Raw genomic sequence first — 18097 nt, forward strand, 5'->3', positions numbered from 1 at the left:
TAGAGGGGAGTAAAGAAGAGAGAAAGGGAAGGAAGAAGAAAAACAAGCCAGGCAAGTCTGGGGGAGCTAATCTGTGGAACAGAAGAAGTTCTTCTTAAAAGTGTGGAAAGTGTCCTACTTGGAGCAAGGCAGGAAGCAGACTGAGGATTGCTAGGGGTCGCTCCGCCCACGATGGTGGGGTCAGGCCCCTGGCCTTTGTTTTTAGATTTTTATCCTGCCTACTGGAGCCTTTGCAGGCGGAGCTACCCAACGTCAGGATGACCGGCCCCCTTCTCTGCTGGGAAAGCATACTTTCTGAGCTTCACTTGCACAGGCAGCAGCAGACATAATGGAATCAAAGCATGGAAAGTTTTTAGAAGAAAACTTCCACCAACCCAAACAGCCAACATGAGCACTGGGCCTCCTGACTATGGGATTCTGGCAGCCAATTAGTAACTTTTTGAAGCTTTGAGAAGGATGATGTATCTCAGTAGGTTAAAAAAATTGCCTTTTCTTTTTATATTTTAGTTTTCCTAATATTTAGTTAACACCCACAAAAGGCACCTGCATTTTATAACCCACTTCTTCTGTTTCCAAGTTACAAAACTGAGTTACTATACATGTCCTCCTCAATTACAGGCACACTACACTTTTCAGTGACTTGTTTTTTGATTACTGGCTCTTTTGACCATTCTAAAGTATATCCAAAACCTGTATATTTACTGCTGAGCAGAGGGAAGCAGAGTCCAGTCAGAGGTGCTGGTTGCGTGACATTACCACCTGGGTTAGCAATAGGGTCTTTGAAGTGGTGATGGTGGCAGCAACTGAGGTTTCAACGGCTTGCTTCATTTGGTGCTTTCTGCAGCTAACAATCCTTGGGGTTTCTGTTCTGACAGTTTCCCTTCCCTCCCTCCTTACTTTCTCAACAGCTAAAGAAAGGTGGAGAAATAGGAAAATTTCCAAGTAAAACCTGGGGTGCATTCCAGTGGCTCCAGTGTCTGTGAGTTTGTGAATCCAGGTTTTACTTTAAACTGTTCCTCTGCCACCTTTCTTTACTGCCTTCTGTTGGAAAAGGAAGGAGGAAGGAAAACTGCCAGAGCAGGAACCCCCACAACTGCTACAATCATGCACCAGCTGAGGAAAGAGCTGAGTGAAGTGAGCCAAGCCAAAACTGAAACCACTGCCTCAAAGAACATATAAAGGTAGATCAGCCTGGGTGGTTGTGTCATATAGCCAGCACCTCTGACTGGACTCTGCTATCTGCTGCTCAGTAGCAAGATGATTGGCTTTTCTTCTTCTTCCTCAGCCATCCAGTCAAAGGAGGGCTGCCCACCACTGGTCCAGGCATGCCCATGAAGCCTCCACTTGCCTTCCTGCTTTCCCTCTACTGTTCTCTTCAGCCAATGCTACTGCCTAGCCAAATTTTTCTCACACATCGAAAGAAAGAAATACTGTATACTTGGAACAGTATGCCTGGCATATATGCAGAACAAGTTACTGTAAGACCTAGGATCCCACAATGTCCAGCCAAGACATATGGAGGCATTTGAAAACCTACATGTAGCCATATGGAAAGAGATCTTGTAGAGCACTTTTTGAGACTAACTGAAAAATATAAGTTGGCAGCATGACCTTTCTTAAGACTACAGCCTACTGCCTCATATGAATTCCCCAAATGCATCTAGGAAAATAGGCTCAAGTCTATGAAAACTCATGCCACCAATTTCTTTCTTTCACTTAGTCTCAAAGGTGCTACAAGATCTCTTTCCATAACGATTTTGCAGACTAACACGGCTATATCTTTGAATTTCACATATCCCTAACCTGGCCAACCTGTGATTAATCTTAATGTGTTGCTGAAACAGGGTTTCATAAAAACTAATCAGAAATTAAGCAAAATCTAAAATTTGGACAACATACAATGCTACAGTTAATAAAAAATGGAAGCTTCTTTACAAAAGCGTTGAAGGGAGCTGTGCTGAAGGGAAAGAAAGGCATGTATGCCAGTCTGAAGCTCACCTGGCATCTTTCATAAAATGCTAAACCAAGGTATAGTGTTGTCGGCAATTTCAAAAGACACTGTCAAAGATACTTCTACAGTGCTTGAATTATAAGAGGAGGTACATATATTTGTTTTGCAAAAGTTGTCCACGGGCAGCAGGATTTTGCATGAGCACCTTCTAGGGATGCTATGGAAACTGTCATTCCTTGCTCTGAGCAACTGTCCCTTCCTTCTTCTCCTGTCTGATTCAAGCTATTGTACTGATAAATTACAAAATACAGGCTTTCTTGAAAGTTGTCTGGGTGATTAGCCCAAGCCTGCAGAGATACAGGAAGCTGGGAAATCACTTTGAAAGAGCAATGGAAGTGGGGCAATCTCCAATTATCTTATCATTGCTAATTGGAGCTAGGAGAGATTCCAAAGAAAAATCAAGGGTGGAGGGGCATAATGAGCAGAATGGCATGTCCTCTTTAGTTTTGGCTGCAAACTTTCCAATCACTGGTCACACCTGAACAGATTCTAAAGTTTCAAACATTTATCACACTCATGATATTAAATAAATAGAAAAAGAAATAGAAATAGAAAGAGAAATGCAATCACTTAGGGAAAAGCTGGATATTCTCCCTTATCTCTGGGGAAACTGCCAGTTTAAAGGTATATGTAGAGGTTTGAGCACTGAACTATGACTCTGTAGACCAGGGATTAAATCCCACCTTAGCCATGCTGAGTGACTTTGGGCATGTTATACTCTCTTAGCCTCAGAGGATGGCAATGGCAATGGCAATGGCAAACCCCTCTCAGAAAAAATCTGCCAAGAAGGGTCGCCTCAGGGTCAGAAATAACTTGAAGCACAACAAGCAAGTTAAGTTCAGTGACTTACAAAGCAGAAATAATGCCCACAGAATTCACTGGAGTCTACTTCCATGCAAGCATATTTATAACTGAAGTTTGTAAAAAGTTATGAATTGGAATCATCAGAATGCAGCAGACCCCCCCCCTTTTTTTTTTTTAACAGTGGCTTTGAATTCATGGACTGGACTCAGATTTAGGCATATGCAACAGGCCTAGTGAAAATAGGCTTCCCCAACCTCTGATCCTTACAGTAACCACTTTAGCCCAGATAACAATTCACAGAAAGCTGGAGACTTTACAAAATGGAGTAGGACTGTTAGGAAGAACAAAAATGAGTTAGAGCAGTTAGAATTTGAAGACTCTGGCCTGCAGTTACACTCATAGATGGAATAAAAACAATCTAATCCAGAATGGATACATTTTCATTGATCTAAACCCTATTTAGTCTCAACAGAGACCCAATCAATCAGTGAAACTTATGTAAGTGTTGATTTACCAAGTTCCCATTGATCCCGGGCACCTAATCTAGAGGAGAGCAACAATAGTAATTAGGCCATTGTTTCAGCAACCAACCATTAAGTGCTCTTGTTCAGGAAATGTATGAATTACAGAATGGGAAACTCAATTCAAATCAATTATTTAAATTGGTCTTTTTTCCTGATGTTCTAAATTGCTTTAAGCATTCCTAATTTATAATGTTGGACAGTTTTAAAAATTATTGAAATCTTTAGTCTGAATAAGCAAACAGGAAGGACAGCATTGTTGATTCTCTTGCATATATCAGATTAATTACTCGGCATCAAGATTTAATGGAACAAGACCACCACCTAGTGCTCACAGGGAAAATAGCCAGCAGAAGAAATAAGATTGTTTTCATATTTATTAGACCACAGGGACATAGATCTAGCAAAGCAGACATAAAGACAGCTCAGACTCTTAAAAGGCAACACAACATCTTTAATGTAAAGGTGACCTTCGGAGAATTCATGTTTCTTGCATTATTAGCTAGTATAGGAACTGTTTTGACAATGAATGACTCTGAGCAAGAAACTTCACTCCCAGACACTGCAATGGAAATAAGGTTAAACTATCCAACACACACGCAAATTCACATTTATTAAAGGTCATTTGAAGTATTTTAGTCCACAAACAGCAGATTACTATTCAAGAGTAAGAATACAGATAAAGCAAAAGCAGTCTAATTACTAATTACCATAGGACAGTCTTAGCCTCTTCCAACCCATTCCTAATGTCTAAATATTACTACATGCTACGTGATCGACTGAAGGCATGAAGACTTCATTCTGGATAAAAGAAAGTTGAAGTACAAGCTGTAAGGAGTAAGTTGCCATTTTCAAAGGTATCAGAACAACAAATTAGAGAAAAGGATGACACAATCTTGATCCCAAGGCAATATTTGGAGGCACTTATGAGCAGACGTTAGCAAAACAAGTATGAAAAATGGACAAACTATGTACAATGAAACAGGAACAAGGGGGAAAATGAGAGGAACAACTAGTAATGACTGCAGATGGGTTTCATACAGCATTGTCAACTTCCTTGACCTAGTACCCTCTAAACATTTTTAATATCAATACCCACCACTACAGCAGAACTGAAAACAGTCTTTTAAAATCACTGTGAATATCACTGCTGGCAAATCTGAAATACCAGTCAAGGTTTCAGAGCCCTCTGGTGTGGAATCATAAAATCTGACACAAGCATCACTGCCTTTTCTGCAAGAATACATTTAGTTGTCAATTGATTGCCATGACAAGAATTGAATGACATCTATACTGGGCTTTAGATGTAAAATATAAGGTACTTGGCAGTACTGAATCAAAGGCAGCACTACAAAAAATAAATCTGTTTTCTAAGCATTAGTGTTGTTCACTTACAAAGACAGAGAAACGTGTTTTTCAATAGTAAGCTCACAGTGTATTTAGTTTTCAATTCCAATCCTAAAAGCCTCACCATATAAATCCAAAGCCTAAAGTGCACCACATGGACTTAACTGCTCACTAAATCGACCACTTTCTAGAACATCAAAGCACATATGGCAAAACATTAAGAGACAGTATACAATATTTACTGGTCCCTACCCCTTCTGTGCCAAACCAGATCCTGAACATTTTTTAAGAAGCAAGAGTCTGTTCATTTAGATTGTTTTTTGGAACTTTCGGTACAGGCAGTAGAGTCAACAAATGTTTCTTCCTAATTCCCTACTTCCTAGGTTTTTTAAATCAACAAATATTCACTTTCACCAATGCAGATGCTATTTGAAATATGTTTTCATATTCAGATTGGTAATAACAATTGGCAATAACAACAAATGCAATACAGTACAGTACAGTAGTGATGTCCTCTCCCAGTTCAAACACTTATGGAAAATTGGGGTGGGTTGGGTTATGAAGTGGCAAGTCTGTTATAATGTATTTTACATGTTCATTTATATGCTGTGTATGTACTACTCTTGCTGTTATTGTTTTGCTTTTATACTGCCTATGGTTTGTTAACTGAAATAAAGGCATTCATTCTTTCATTCAGTACAGTCGCCCCTCCTAACCCGCAGATCTGAGATCCATGACCTTGAATATCCACGGAAGAGCAACCTCCACTATTTTCAATGGCGCACGCACCTGGGCCATATGCACGGGGGACGCCCCATTCAAGTCTATGGGACTTGAATATGTGCGAGCCTCTATTTTCATGCGGTGAGACAGAATGGATTCCCCGTGAAAACGGAGGGCCAACTGTACATTATTATCCATTTCTTCTGCAGATGATTTTTTGGTTGGAGCTTAAGTTTGAAGAGTTCCCCTCTTCTGCCAATGTGTAAACAAATTCTTCCTGTTCTTTCTGCCTAAGAATGTATTACCAGTGATTGTTATCAACGAAGATTAAAAGGAACCAAGTACTGTAAATCTCTCCTTTGAGAACGCGTTCATATTTTCTGCTATCCACAGGGGGATCCGGAACAGATCCCCCTGCGAATAAGAAGGTAATATTGTACTGGGAAAATAACAAACTGATAAAGGAGAACAAATACTGGAAGTGCAATGTTTTTGTAAACTGATATAGAAATATGGGATTGGAACAACAAGGATAGGAACAAACTTCAGGGCACTCAAACCCCACAGTCTTTTCAATTTTCATAAAGTGAGTCTTCACTATTCATTCTTTCCTACCATCTATGGAAGCAATTCTCATAAAGGAAAAAGCTGAAGATCAAGATGGAGTCACGGAACTGATACAAATTTTAAAACTGGTTCTCTATTATTAACATTTAAACCAGGATCCAGCCTCAGGAGTTCATGCTCCTCATCCCCCAGAATTCCTCCATTCTTACAAGAATGTTTATCCCAAAACACTCTAATAATGTTGAGAAATAAAAAAAAGGTTTAATTTGGTTTCCTTTTATGCAGGATTTCAAAACAATTTGAACTGTGGTTAGGTTAAAGAGGAACTGCGGGAAGAGGGAAGCTTTGGTAACCACTATCCCACAACCCCAGAGGTTCTTCAGAAGAATAAAAAAAAGACATAATCCCTGCACTGGGGGCTGACTCACTCAACTGCTAGACAAGATGGATAAACCTTACCCCACAGAAAGTGATAGCAACCATTTATGTATCAATGGTGGAAGCAATTGCAGGATGGGGCTTAAATTTTTCCCTAGCTCCTGATTGCCTCCTTCATTAAGAATCCAGTCTGCTGCTAAATGTAGTAGTCTACTCTGGATTATATTTTGGTGAAACTAGAAACATAAAGTCACAAAATGTTGAGAAGTGAATCTTTATATGTAAAGCTATACAATTTATTTACATCTATGCTAATCCTCAATTTGAGGCTTAAACCAACCAGAATCTGGTTAGACCACTGCAGATAGTTTCTTAAGACACAGTGAGCTGCAGAGTGGAAAGACTGACAGGAACATTATTCTCACAATATCAGATACACAGTGGTCATTTTGTTTTTTGGTGGGTTCTTTTTTTAGGATTGTGTGTCAGGCATCGTGTTGTGGATTTTTTAAAAATGTATTATATTTAAATGAGAGACCATTTGGAAATACTGTAATGGGATAAAGATGGATTCTAGCTGTCCTGACTCCATGTGTATCCTAACTTTACATAGTTATTGCATTACCTGGCTGGAAGTTTTAAAATCTCTTTAGCCCATAACATGACACCACTCTGTGAAGAAATGTTGTGGAGGACTGCTTTAACTGAAGATCAAAACCACAGGGAAGAAAGAACAAATTCAAGCTCCCCTTCCCCACACTTAAGCAACGTATGTTTTTCTGTTGCCTATCTCTAATGTCTAATGACTTTGCAATCTGACTAACCCAAACAAATAAATTAGCATGAAAGGGAACAAAGTAAATCTTGTGGAAACAAAAATAACATTCTCAGATAGAACCTTCTAAAGTTGCATAAACAGGCACCTAGCATAGCTATTTCTATTCTCATACTTCAGCCCAACCTGAATTGAAGAAAAATTAAGTTTTACTTACTGGAACGTTTAGGTTTTTCTTAAACAGGTTTCATTAAAATGAAGGTTTCCTTAATGAAGTATTTAGGGTCAACATACCATATATACTTGTGTATAGGTCAATCTCATGTATAGGTTGAGGGCAGGTTTTGGGGGCAAAATCATGGATTTTGATATGACCCGTGGATAATAAGTCGAGGGGCATGTTAAAAAAGATCTAAAGAGGGGGGAAATACACCACTTCCCTCCCTACATCTCCCTCTCTGGACCACTCTCAAGGATCACAGTCTCAGCATGAAAAATGGGAAAACAAACATCTGCACACGCACACGCACACACCTTTACCAAAAGGATCTCTAAGGCTCATGGCTTGCAAAAGGGGTTGGATCCCCCTCTCTCTCTGCCCTTCAACCCCAGGATTTCCAAGGCTCACGGCTTCCAAAAAGGGGGGGACAGACCTCTCCCTCTCTCTGCCCTTTACCCCCAGGATTTCCAAGGCTCATGGCTTGCAAAACAAGGGACAGACCTCTCTCTCTCTATGCTCTTCACCCAAGGATTTCCAAGGCTCATGGCTTGCAAAATGGGGTACAGACCTTTCTCCCTCTCTCTGCCCATCACCCCCAGGATTTCCAAGGCTCATGACTTGCAAAACGGGGTAGAAAACTCTCTCTCTCTCTTTCTGTCCCTCACCCCCAGGATTTCCAAGGTTCATGGCTTGCAAAACAGAATACAAGCCTGAGCATACGCTCTCTTTCTGTTGCTTGCCTCAGCAGCTGTTTGTTAGCTCTGGCTGCGAGGGAAGGCTGAGGGATAACACATATACACACAGAAAGAAAAAGAGAGAGAGGGAGAGAAATGAGCATGCAGGGACTCAAACGGGGAGCTGTTTAAAGATCCCTAGCTACAGAGGAAGGTGAACACTTCTTTTAGGAACTTTATAAGAAATATTAACTTATTCCCCTGCATAGAAGTCTACTCATGATTTTGGAGTCCATTCTGAGGCATAGATTTATCGAGTTATAGTTGAGTATATACGGTACAACATGTAGGATTTTCCAACTTCAGACAATACACAATCTGTATTAAGAAGTTTGCATGAGGTCAACAAGCTAGTAATCGACTGATCTCTGAAAAAGAAAATTACAATATAAATCTGTATTATAATTTAAAGTGTCTTCCTGTTGGGTTATAGAATGCTTGATCAATGAGTGACCAAATTAGTGGTAAATGGAATTGGAGACTCAATTGCTGGTTTTCGTTCATTTCATACAGAATGTGATGTGAAAGACACTGTAGATTACCACCTACATTCCTATAGTGCTACTATTCCACTTTTACTGCTCTGGCTCATTCCTGTAGCATTCTGAGGTTTGTAGTTCAGTGAGGCTTAAGAGCTCTCTGCCTAAGAATTCTAAATGCCCCTCCCTAACATGCAAATCCCAGAATGCCACAGGAGGCAGCCAGAGCAGTAAAAGTGTAATAGAAGCATTGTAAGAATATAGTGCAGTAATCTTCACTGTTAGGATATTGTAAAGATTCAAACTTTTGTTTTATTCAAAGCATAAGCAAAATGATCAGCATCAACATGGGCAACATTAGCTATAATCTGTAATAATAGAAGATGACAGCATGTCTACCTGAATCACAGCTCCAAGACCATTAAGGGGTTCTTAGGGAGCGCACCTAGTGGTTCTTTAGTTTCTAAAACAACAACATCAATTAACTTGAATTAGATTAAACGTCTCTGTGTATTACCATCTTCAATCACAAAGTGGCAATTCTATGACCAGTGCATAGCTTTGTAATCAAAGCATATAGCAGAGGTCAAAAAGAGTTACATGGTCATTCTACTCTACAGCAGCAAGTATGTCTATGGGTCCGAGCTTCATCCTTATAGGCGAGGCATAATATGTCTAACATTGACAATTGTGTAATTTTACTGTAGGATTTTGTTGTATCCAATTGGGGGCAGTTCCAACCTATATGAGTACTTAGAATCAGAATTTTAGAATCAGAAGAGATCACAAAATCCATGTAATCCAACCCCTGCTAAGACAAAAGATTTAACTGTTACTAAGTCACAGTCAAACAATAATCTACATTCAGGTGAATACAGAAAGCTACCAAGGCTGTAACCTTAAGTGACGTACACTGCAATAAGCATACCAGGATTTATTCTTTAGTAAACATGTACAGGATTTGCTTTTCGTATGTGCCAAGGTTAGCACGGTACCCTGGCACTGTTCTTCTCAAACTCTAAAATGTACTGGTAGTTAGACAGAAATCTGGTAAAACAAGCTCTTACTTTGCCAGTGCTTTGTAAGATGGTAGTTCTTGTCCTCCACACCCTTTCTCGGCTGACAATATCTCTTGTTACATCAACCTCTGCATCAACAAAACTTCGCTGTTTAAGAGCAGTTATGTCATCATCCAAATCAGTCTTAATTGTGGACCTTTTCTTGGCCATGATTTTGGCTTTGATTGCAGCGATCTTTTCCACAGACATCGCTTCAGATAAAGATCTAGAATAACATGTCAGAAGATTCAGCACAGTTACAAACCACCATTTAGCTATACATAGATACCTTAGTTAACAAACTAGATATGTTCTCAAGCATTGCTTCTTTAAGAGGAAATTTGATACCAGAGGCAAAAATAATATGCAAAGAATAGGGGCAAGTTTCTATGCCACAAAAAAGCTGAACATGTTTCAGCAAACTTTTCTCCCAAAACTAACCATATTCATATGTGAAAGAAACAACCATATCAAGCAAGCCTTGCATTTTGAGCCTCTGGAGACCCTCTGAAGGGTTCTTCCAAAATTTACTCAAGGATGACGTTTTCTTTCACCAGACTCAACTTTTCTTAGTATTTTCATTTTGATGGCCTCTATATGTACACATTTTTAATGTGCTGGGGCTGGCAGGCTTATTAGTTGTTAAGTTTTTTGTGCATGCTCACTAAGAGATTCTAAAGACAGCTGCTGTTTACTTTGCTTGTTGTAGGCAGGCACACACAGCTACAGTACAATTGGCTAGAGCAGAATCCTATTCTTTCGCAGCTTAAGCTTTATTGAACTGATACTGCATAAAAACTGCTCCAGTCCAACACCAATGTGTTGCATTCTTTTCAGTCTTGGCCGGGAAGGCACACACTCAAGGCATTCAAGACCTAGATACAAACACTGACTAATCTATGCAATCAGTCACAGGCTAAAGAAGGGTAGGGAGTGAATAGGCTGGCCCAGCTCCACCAGGGGCTAGCCTGAAGATAGAGGCTCCTCCCTCCATAACTGTCATCCTTTGGCCTGGGAGGGAGGGAATAGGCTGGCCCAGCTCCACCAGGGCTAGCCTGAAGAAGAAGAGCCCTCCCTCTAGTCTATCTGCCTTGGTCCAGGCATCAGAGGGAGAGAAGAACCACTGGACTTCATCCCTTTCCCCACCACCATTCCCTTCTCCTTTTGTGTCTTTTAGATTGTAAGCCTGAAGGCAGGGAACCGTCTTATTAAAAATAATAATTGTAAGCCGCTCTGAGAGCCACTAGGGCTGAAGGGCGTGGTATTAATAACATAAATAATAATAATAATAATAATAATAATAATAATAATAATAATAATAGGGAGGGATTGTCAGTTACTGTTTATTACTGCTATGCCTTTTTAAAGGGAAGTAATCTATCCCCATAAAAATCAATGACTATATTATACTGATATAACACACCCAAATTTTTAACATAAATCAGATGCAAGAAAGAAGAACGTTATTTTACTGGTTCCTACTAGTAAATAAAAGCAATGACATTAAGTGTTTGAATTTCTCTTTTGGATACAATGTAGCAAATACATGTGCTTGCTCTGCAAACTTTTTTTAAAGGATCTCTGATACAAAGATGCTGATTTCTACATTCTGTTCACACCTGACAAAGTGTGGGACTATGAGGCACTTCCAGCATGTTAGGATTCAGCAAAGTCCACTGTTCAGTCTGTCATATTACACCCATGACATTCTCCAAACTTTCAAATTTGCTTTGCAGACTATCTGCTGTCCTAACCTTCACACTGTACCACCTCCAATTTTTCTCTGGAGTGTGTAATCACACATTTCTTTGCTTTCTGAGTTTGATAAGGTACATCAGCTGCAACCCACATGTTTACAGGTGAGGAGGATAGAGCCCAGGCATGAAGCTTCATGAATTTGATTGATATCTAAATTATCAGAGGAAGAGGAGATGACCACACACCCTACTCCTGTGAAACTTCTGCTCATTGCGAAAGCAGCAGTGACACCCCTTTACAATACATAACAACCTGATCTGTCCACTCTAATAAAATCCAGATTATACTTCCTTCTGGATTCTCAGAAAAGATGAGGCTAGGTAACATCAAAGTTCTTGTGGTGTGATTGGTTGAAATCTGTGGTATGGTTGAAATCTGACAAATCTGAGTTATATGGTTCAACCAAGATTATACTGTTATTCTTTCTAAACTAAAGCTTCCCTTTAATAAACAAGATCTGTGTTTTGTTTTGTTTTTTACATAAGACATCTTAAAATCTTTACCTTCACCTCCTTATTTCAGTTTTCTAGGTATCACTTAAAGTGAGAAGGAAACCTTCCCAGAAGCACAAACATTTCCCGCCAAGCAGCAATTCTTAGGTCTTAGAAATATCAGCATTTGACTGATTCAGTATTTGACTGAAAATGAGCCTTGCTGAAATCTCCTTTGCAGTATACGTTATGAGCAGTATCCAAAGACGGACTTCTACTGACAGAAAAAGCACAACAATCCAGTGAAAATCCAGGGGCAAATTAGCTTACAGTTGTAAACCGTTTAGACACTGTTTAGGCAGTATGATGCTGTATATCAGGGGTAGGCAACCTGCGGCCCGGCGAGGCCTTGGGACCAGCCCCAGCCCGGTCCTGCTGCTGATTGCCGCTGGGGCCTTTGGCGTCTCACGTGAGGGGCGCAGTGGAGCAATTGTCTATAGAAACCTCAGAAACATGCATTTATCTTAACATTTTTTAAAAATCAGCAAATTTTTTCACGTGTTCTCCATTTTTTTATTTAAAAAGTGCCCTTCATTTGAAAATTTTGTCCTACATTTGTCCCGGTTTATTGGTTTATTTATTTATTTATTTATTTATTTATTATATAATATATATATATATTTAATTATTTATTTTTTGGCTCCGGCCCCCAGTTGTCTGAGGGACAGCAACCCGGCCCCCGGCTCAAAAGGGTTGCCTACCCCTGCTGTATATAAATGAAGCTTGTTTATTTTGTTTGTAAACAGGATGTGGCAGCTCCCAGTGCACACATCTAAACCATCTTTGAAAAGCAGGCAAACCCACAATAACCAATTTTCAAGTGGTATAGAGATCTGGAGAGGGGAGTGGATGGAAGTTCTGTTGCAGGTCACTAACAGTACAGGCTTAATTTAGGTATATAATGGATTAATATGCACATCCAATAGCAGGAATCTCAAGAATGTCAAGGTACATATCTATACAGAAACACTATTATATTTACGTCAATTAAATGGTATGTCTCCTCACCACTGCAATGCTTTATAAAAACATTACAAACAGTTTTCAGTGTCCCTGCACTTCCATTTCCAACACATAAATATTCTTAATTGCTCAATTTTGTCAAGACACGCTTCAGAAAACCTATCTGTCAAATATAGTTTCACATTCCTAAATTAGGAATATCAGAAACAAAAAATGACTTGCCTGATTTGTTCTGTCTGCACAATTCCTTCCTTGTGCCCCTCCAAACGAGCTGCAAGCCGCTCTTTGTCAAGCCGCACACACTCTTCATCCTAGAAAGAATAGTCATGTTTAGAAAACAAATGACTAAATCTAAGTGAACATCAGCAGTGGTAACCAGTGCACTGGTAGAATTCCTTTGGTTTCTCCAGTGGTACAACCAACTGTGCCACCAGTTATGTGGCTAGACACTATGCTGGATTTCCCCGGCATATATTACAAAAATAGATGTATAAAAATACTTGCCCTAGCACAACAACACCATTCGATATTCACTTATTTTTGCTTTCCAGAAGGAAAAATGATTAATATCCATATACCAGTGAAATTACATTGTTTAGATAAAAGCCTAGAAATTTCCACAAGTTGTCCAGGGTATAATCTCTCCATAGTTTCTTCACATTAGTATCTAATACTACAATAAAATGACAATAAAGCAACTTATCCATTTTCAGTTTAATTTCCAAGCTACAACTCTGTTTGGAAAGCTCTTCAGCAATTACTTTTGACATAGTACATAATTCATTTATGGCATTTCAAAGACTAATTGAAAAAAAAATCTTTCAGTAAGTATTCCATATCACTGAGAAGAATCGAAACTATTACAAACTAGTTTCAAGGAAGTTCTGACTTTTTTCCCACTGGATGAACAACATCCCTAGCCAATGCTGCATAGAAAAGTACTTTCAAGAAAGTTCCACAAGTCAGTTGTTATGTGTGATATGGCAACCTAACCAAAAATAACAATTTCTTTTTTTAAAAAGTTTTATTCTCATTAAAACAAATACAATAAAGTAAAGACATATACATACTAATACGCTTACAAAAATAACAAATGTTAAACACTATTATATATATATATATATACACACACAACACATATACCCATTATTCCAACCTACACACACACACACACACACACACATACTTGATCAGACTAATAAAAGTTCATCGCATTAACATGAATTTGGATCTTGTATATTGTACCTTATGGCCATTTACTCTAGGGGGGAAAGGCTGCAGTATATGGTGCCTACATGGGCCATAGGGTTATACTTGGGGTGGAAACAAGCTGGCCACTAGAGGCAAAGTCAAGTAAGGAGTAAAACAGACTGCCCCAAAGGGGCAGCTTGAACCACCCCCGAGAAAGCCAGATTGGGGCTGTAGAAACCGCCCCAATCCTCCTTTTTGCCAGTTCAAAAAGAAGCAGAGAATAGCTGCTCTTTTTTGCAATGGCAAAAAAATGGCTTTTTGACCCTGCCAGGAACAAAAGCTGGCTTTCAGGTGCTCCAACAGCGTGCAACATGTAAGTGCCGTGCCACCTGGAAGCCGGTCCACATGTGCTCAGCTGGGCAGCTTCCTGGCATCTTGGGGGCCTGCGTCGACTGCATGCCACGCCTCCAAGCTGGCTGGAAGCTGGCCTTGGTGGCTGATCTGTTTCGACCCTATATTTACTTTGTCATCCATTCTCTTCCTTTGCCCTAAAGTCATGTCAGCAACACAATGACATGTGTCTGGCATAAGATTCACAATTTAAGAGCAAAAGAACCTCATTCAAAACTTTTATCTCTCTAACTTAGTGCATACACTCTGTGCCAAGAGAATCAGCGCTCAAGAACCACATTCAAAAGTATTATTTTCATCAGAAAGGAAAACACAGCCAATTCCCATATCACTCACTTGCTTTTCTGATCACTGGTCAAGAGGAAGGGCTATCATTTGCACTTGGGGGAAAAATGTTTATTTTGCAGAAGGCAGCTCTGGCCAGTAAAACTAAATCCACTGGCATCATGCCCTTCCACTAATTTCCACACATACTACCAAGCATGTGCAAAAGCAATGGTGGACATTTAGGCGAGGCCTAGAAGCAAAAATTAAACCAGAAGTCATTTTTATGCTGCTGGGCCAGTAAAGTACTTCCTGGAGGGACAGAAAGGTAGGGTAGTGCACCCTAATTACTCCCTCTATGTCAATATTGGTTTTTGGATATGTCTGAGACAAGGCACTGCTCCATCCATCTTAGAGCCTAAGCCTCCACTGGGGAAAGGGGCCTGAATCCCTTCATATGAATTTGCTATAAACAATGATGCAAAGTGATGAAAATGCCATGGAAAAACATAATTGTACAATATAAAAAGCAAATGAACTAAATCATCCGCAGCCCACAGAAAAAGTACACAATACACTACAAAATTACCTCTATTCTTGGTTTCTTTGCTTCTGCTAATATTTCATCAGCTGCTCTTTTAACTACAAGCAAAACAAGAAATTATCAAACATTAGCAGGTTAAGTCTTCTACAAAGTGAAAAGCTGAAATTTAAAAACTAAACTATACCTTGAGTAGATCGCTGGAGACCTATTTCAAGTGGTGCGCTTCTGTCAATACTTGATGACGTTGCTAAAGTACAGAGAAATAATAATAATTTGTTATGAATAACTATTTTTTTAAAAATACATGATAATGTATTCAAATGAATAGAAGAGCCATAGCAAAATAACTTTCATTATGCTAAAATGGACTGCAATTATATCCTCTTTCTAACCAACCATTACATGCTTGCAGTAAGAAACAACTCTAAATAGTATGCCTTGAGAATAATTCCACTGATACGTACCTAAGCAGTGATTAGTTAGCATTCATTTTATTGATCTATTTCCAGATATTTATGTCATTTTAACACAGGCCCAATACAAAAGCACCATTATGGGGCCGATTTTCGGGCTTATTAGGGTTGGGCATCCATATGCACCCAGCCCCAAGAGTGGCACCTGTGCGCCATCTTGCCATGGACCTGCCCACACAGGGCGTGCGACAATGATGTGCAGGTGTCCATGTGCCCAAACAGTGCTCACTCTAGACGGCTTCTTTTTAGGGTGTGCGTCGGTGCCGTGCGGTGCAGTTGGTGCGGTGCTGACAAGGGGCAAAAACAAGCGGCGTGGATCCGTCCATCTGTATCCCCCCCATAGTTTCAGAGACACTACAGTTCTCATAAAATATTTATTCAGAACGTGATTTAGACTTAATTTAAGTCAGTTAAGTCATTAAATTCAGTTAATTTAGTTTAGCACTACTTGGCCTCCAAATTATTATTATTATTAGTAGTAGTAGTAGTAGTAGTAGTAGTATTTTCCTCAGAATTATTTCTGAGGAATTTATTGTCCTTGATTTTCCAGGCTACTTAACAAAAAAAACCCACCATGACTGAAAAAAAAATTAAACTCACGGTTTTCTCCATTTAGATATGCAAGGAGATCTTTTCTGTCAGGTCTTCTTACTACAGGAATGTTTTCAGTCTAAAAAGAATAAAAAAGATAATTAAGGTAAGACGAGGAACGTAGTAAAACAAACGACTTTTGATGAAAAATTACTTCCTATATCTCAAATGTAACCTGGATTTTCAGATATATGGTCATTAAATGTGGCATGGCAAAGATGCAAACTTTTCGGAGATATGAATACCATGCTAATAACCATATTAATACATACATAGCAAACATATTTTCTGGATAGGACAAGCTGAATATAATTAGATCCACTACTGAACATTGTCACTGAGCATGTGTCCTCATGATTATTTTCATGCAGCCATTAGAATGATTTAATATTCATTACAAAAATATCTTGTAGAATATACATTCAAAGGCTAATTTAAATATAACATCAATGGAAGGAAAACCCATATTACAAGATGCAACAGTTTCCCAGCAACACAAAACACAGCATGCTTGTTCTTCTTTAGACACATAATTAGTTCTGCAAACTGGCTACACAACTGGCAACAGCATTGGATTCACACAATACACACAGTCTGAAACTAGGTGTCTATTAGCAAACAGTTTCTGTAGCAACTTTGACACCAAGACACAAAGCATAAGGACAAAAAGCATCTGCTTTGGACCGCATTGGGGCAGGAACATGCAGATGATGCACACCCCAAAAGTGGCTGGAAGCCATACGGAAAGTGTGCCAAGCCACACCAAGCCATAAAAGCTAGCAGACCTTTAAAAGCAGGATATGTGCATAGCAATAGAAATGCAAAATTGGTGGGTATGGTCATGGCATGACAAGCTGAGTAGGGGAACAAAAGCAGGAGGAAGCATGTTGTCTAAAGTCAAGGTGAGTAGATAGCCATATGAATGGTGGTGGGAGTTGTTGGAAAGTAGTGTGATGCCAGCTGGATATCAGAAAGAAGATGTGATGAACTGACCAAGATTGCCATCATGAGGCTTGGGCAGTCAACTAGCTATTGTTTATGTATACTGTGCCAAAGAACAATTGCCTCTGTTCAACCCAATGGAGTTTGTACATATATTCCAATTCTACTGTTTCTCTTTCTAATCTTTCTGTGTATGTTTTTGTTGTTGTTGCTCTAGCCACTGCAGGAATTTCATTACACAATTTATATGCAACATTCGTTGTCAGATACAGCCATTGATGTTGTTTTATTATTTGCATCCAACATATTGAGTAAAATCCAAAATGTGCCTTACAAAAGTGAGAAAGTACCATTCAGACTTCTCTTTTCGGTGATTCTCCTCTCCACAGTTCTACATATTTAACAGGGTTCCCTGACCCTCTGGGTAGCATTACCAGAGGGCTGGAGGCACTGTTGTGTGGAGGAGAACTGTGGACCTTAAATTTGGAACTAACCTATAGTACACTTACTTGGAAAGCTGCTATCACTTTGATACAATTTTCACTTGATAAATGGTCTCTTTCAAGTTTCTTTCTCCACAACATTATTTTAATCGGTTGTTTAAACTTTTTTTCATTTAGTCTCAGCAGCCTATTTCTAAACAGCAATTTAATGCTTTTCTGTAAGGAGAGAAGGAGCAACAGATACAAAGTTCTTCATGTTATATGGTTAGGGAAAAGAGGTTGACTTGGATTAGACTCAGATGGCACAGAAGTGGCTTAGAGGTGGTAGCTAGAGAACTGGGAAAGGAGTGTTTAAACTCTGCTCAACCGTACATGCACAACAAGGCTTAAATTAACTCTCAGTTGGCAA

The 18097-nt window shown here is 39.3% G+C and overlaps 1 protein-coding gene across 1 annotated transcript in view; it reads right to left on the reverse strand.

The window, feature by feature from the left end:
* CDC73 (cell division cycle 73) overlaps positions 1-18097 on the reverse strand; it is a 140519-nt gene that overhangs the window by 113028 nt on the left and 9394 nt on the right. The window contains exons 3-7 of the mRNA XM_042464342.1: positions 16313-16382; positions 15424-15486; positions 15285-15337; positions 13052-13140; positions 9627-9843 (exon numbers count right to left, since the gene is read on the reverse strand). Coding sequence (XP_042320276.1) covers positions 9627-9843; positions 13052-13140; positions 15285-15337; positions 15424-15486; positions 16313-16382 — 492 coding nt within the window. The remainder of the gene's footprint in view (positions 1-9626; positions 9844-13051; positions 13141-15284; positions 15338-15423; positions 15487-16312; positions 16383-18097) is intronic.

The sequence above is a fragment of the Sceloporus undulatus genome, chromosome 4 (assembly GCF_019175285.1).
Source record: "Sceloporus undulatus isolate JIND9_A2432 ecotype Alabama chromosome 4, SceUnd_v1.1, whole genome shotgun sequence".
NCBI classification, from domain to species: Eukaryota; Metazoa; Chordata; class Lepidosauria; order Squamata; family Phrynosomatidae; genus Sceloporus; species Sceloporus undulatus.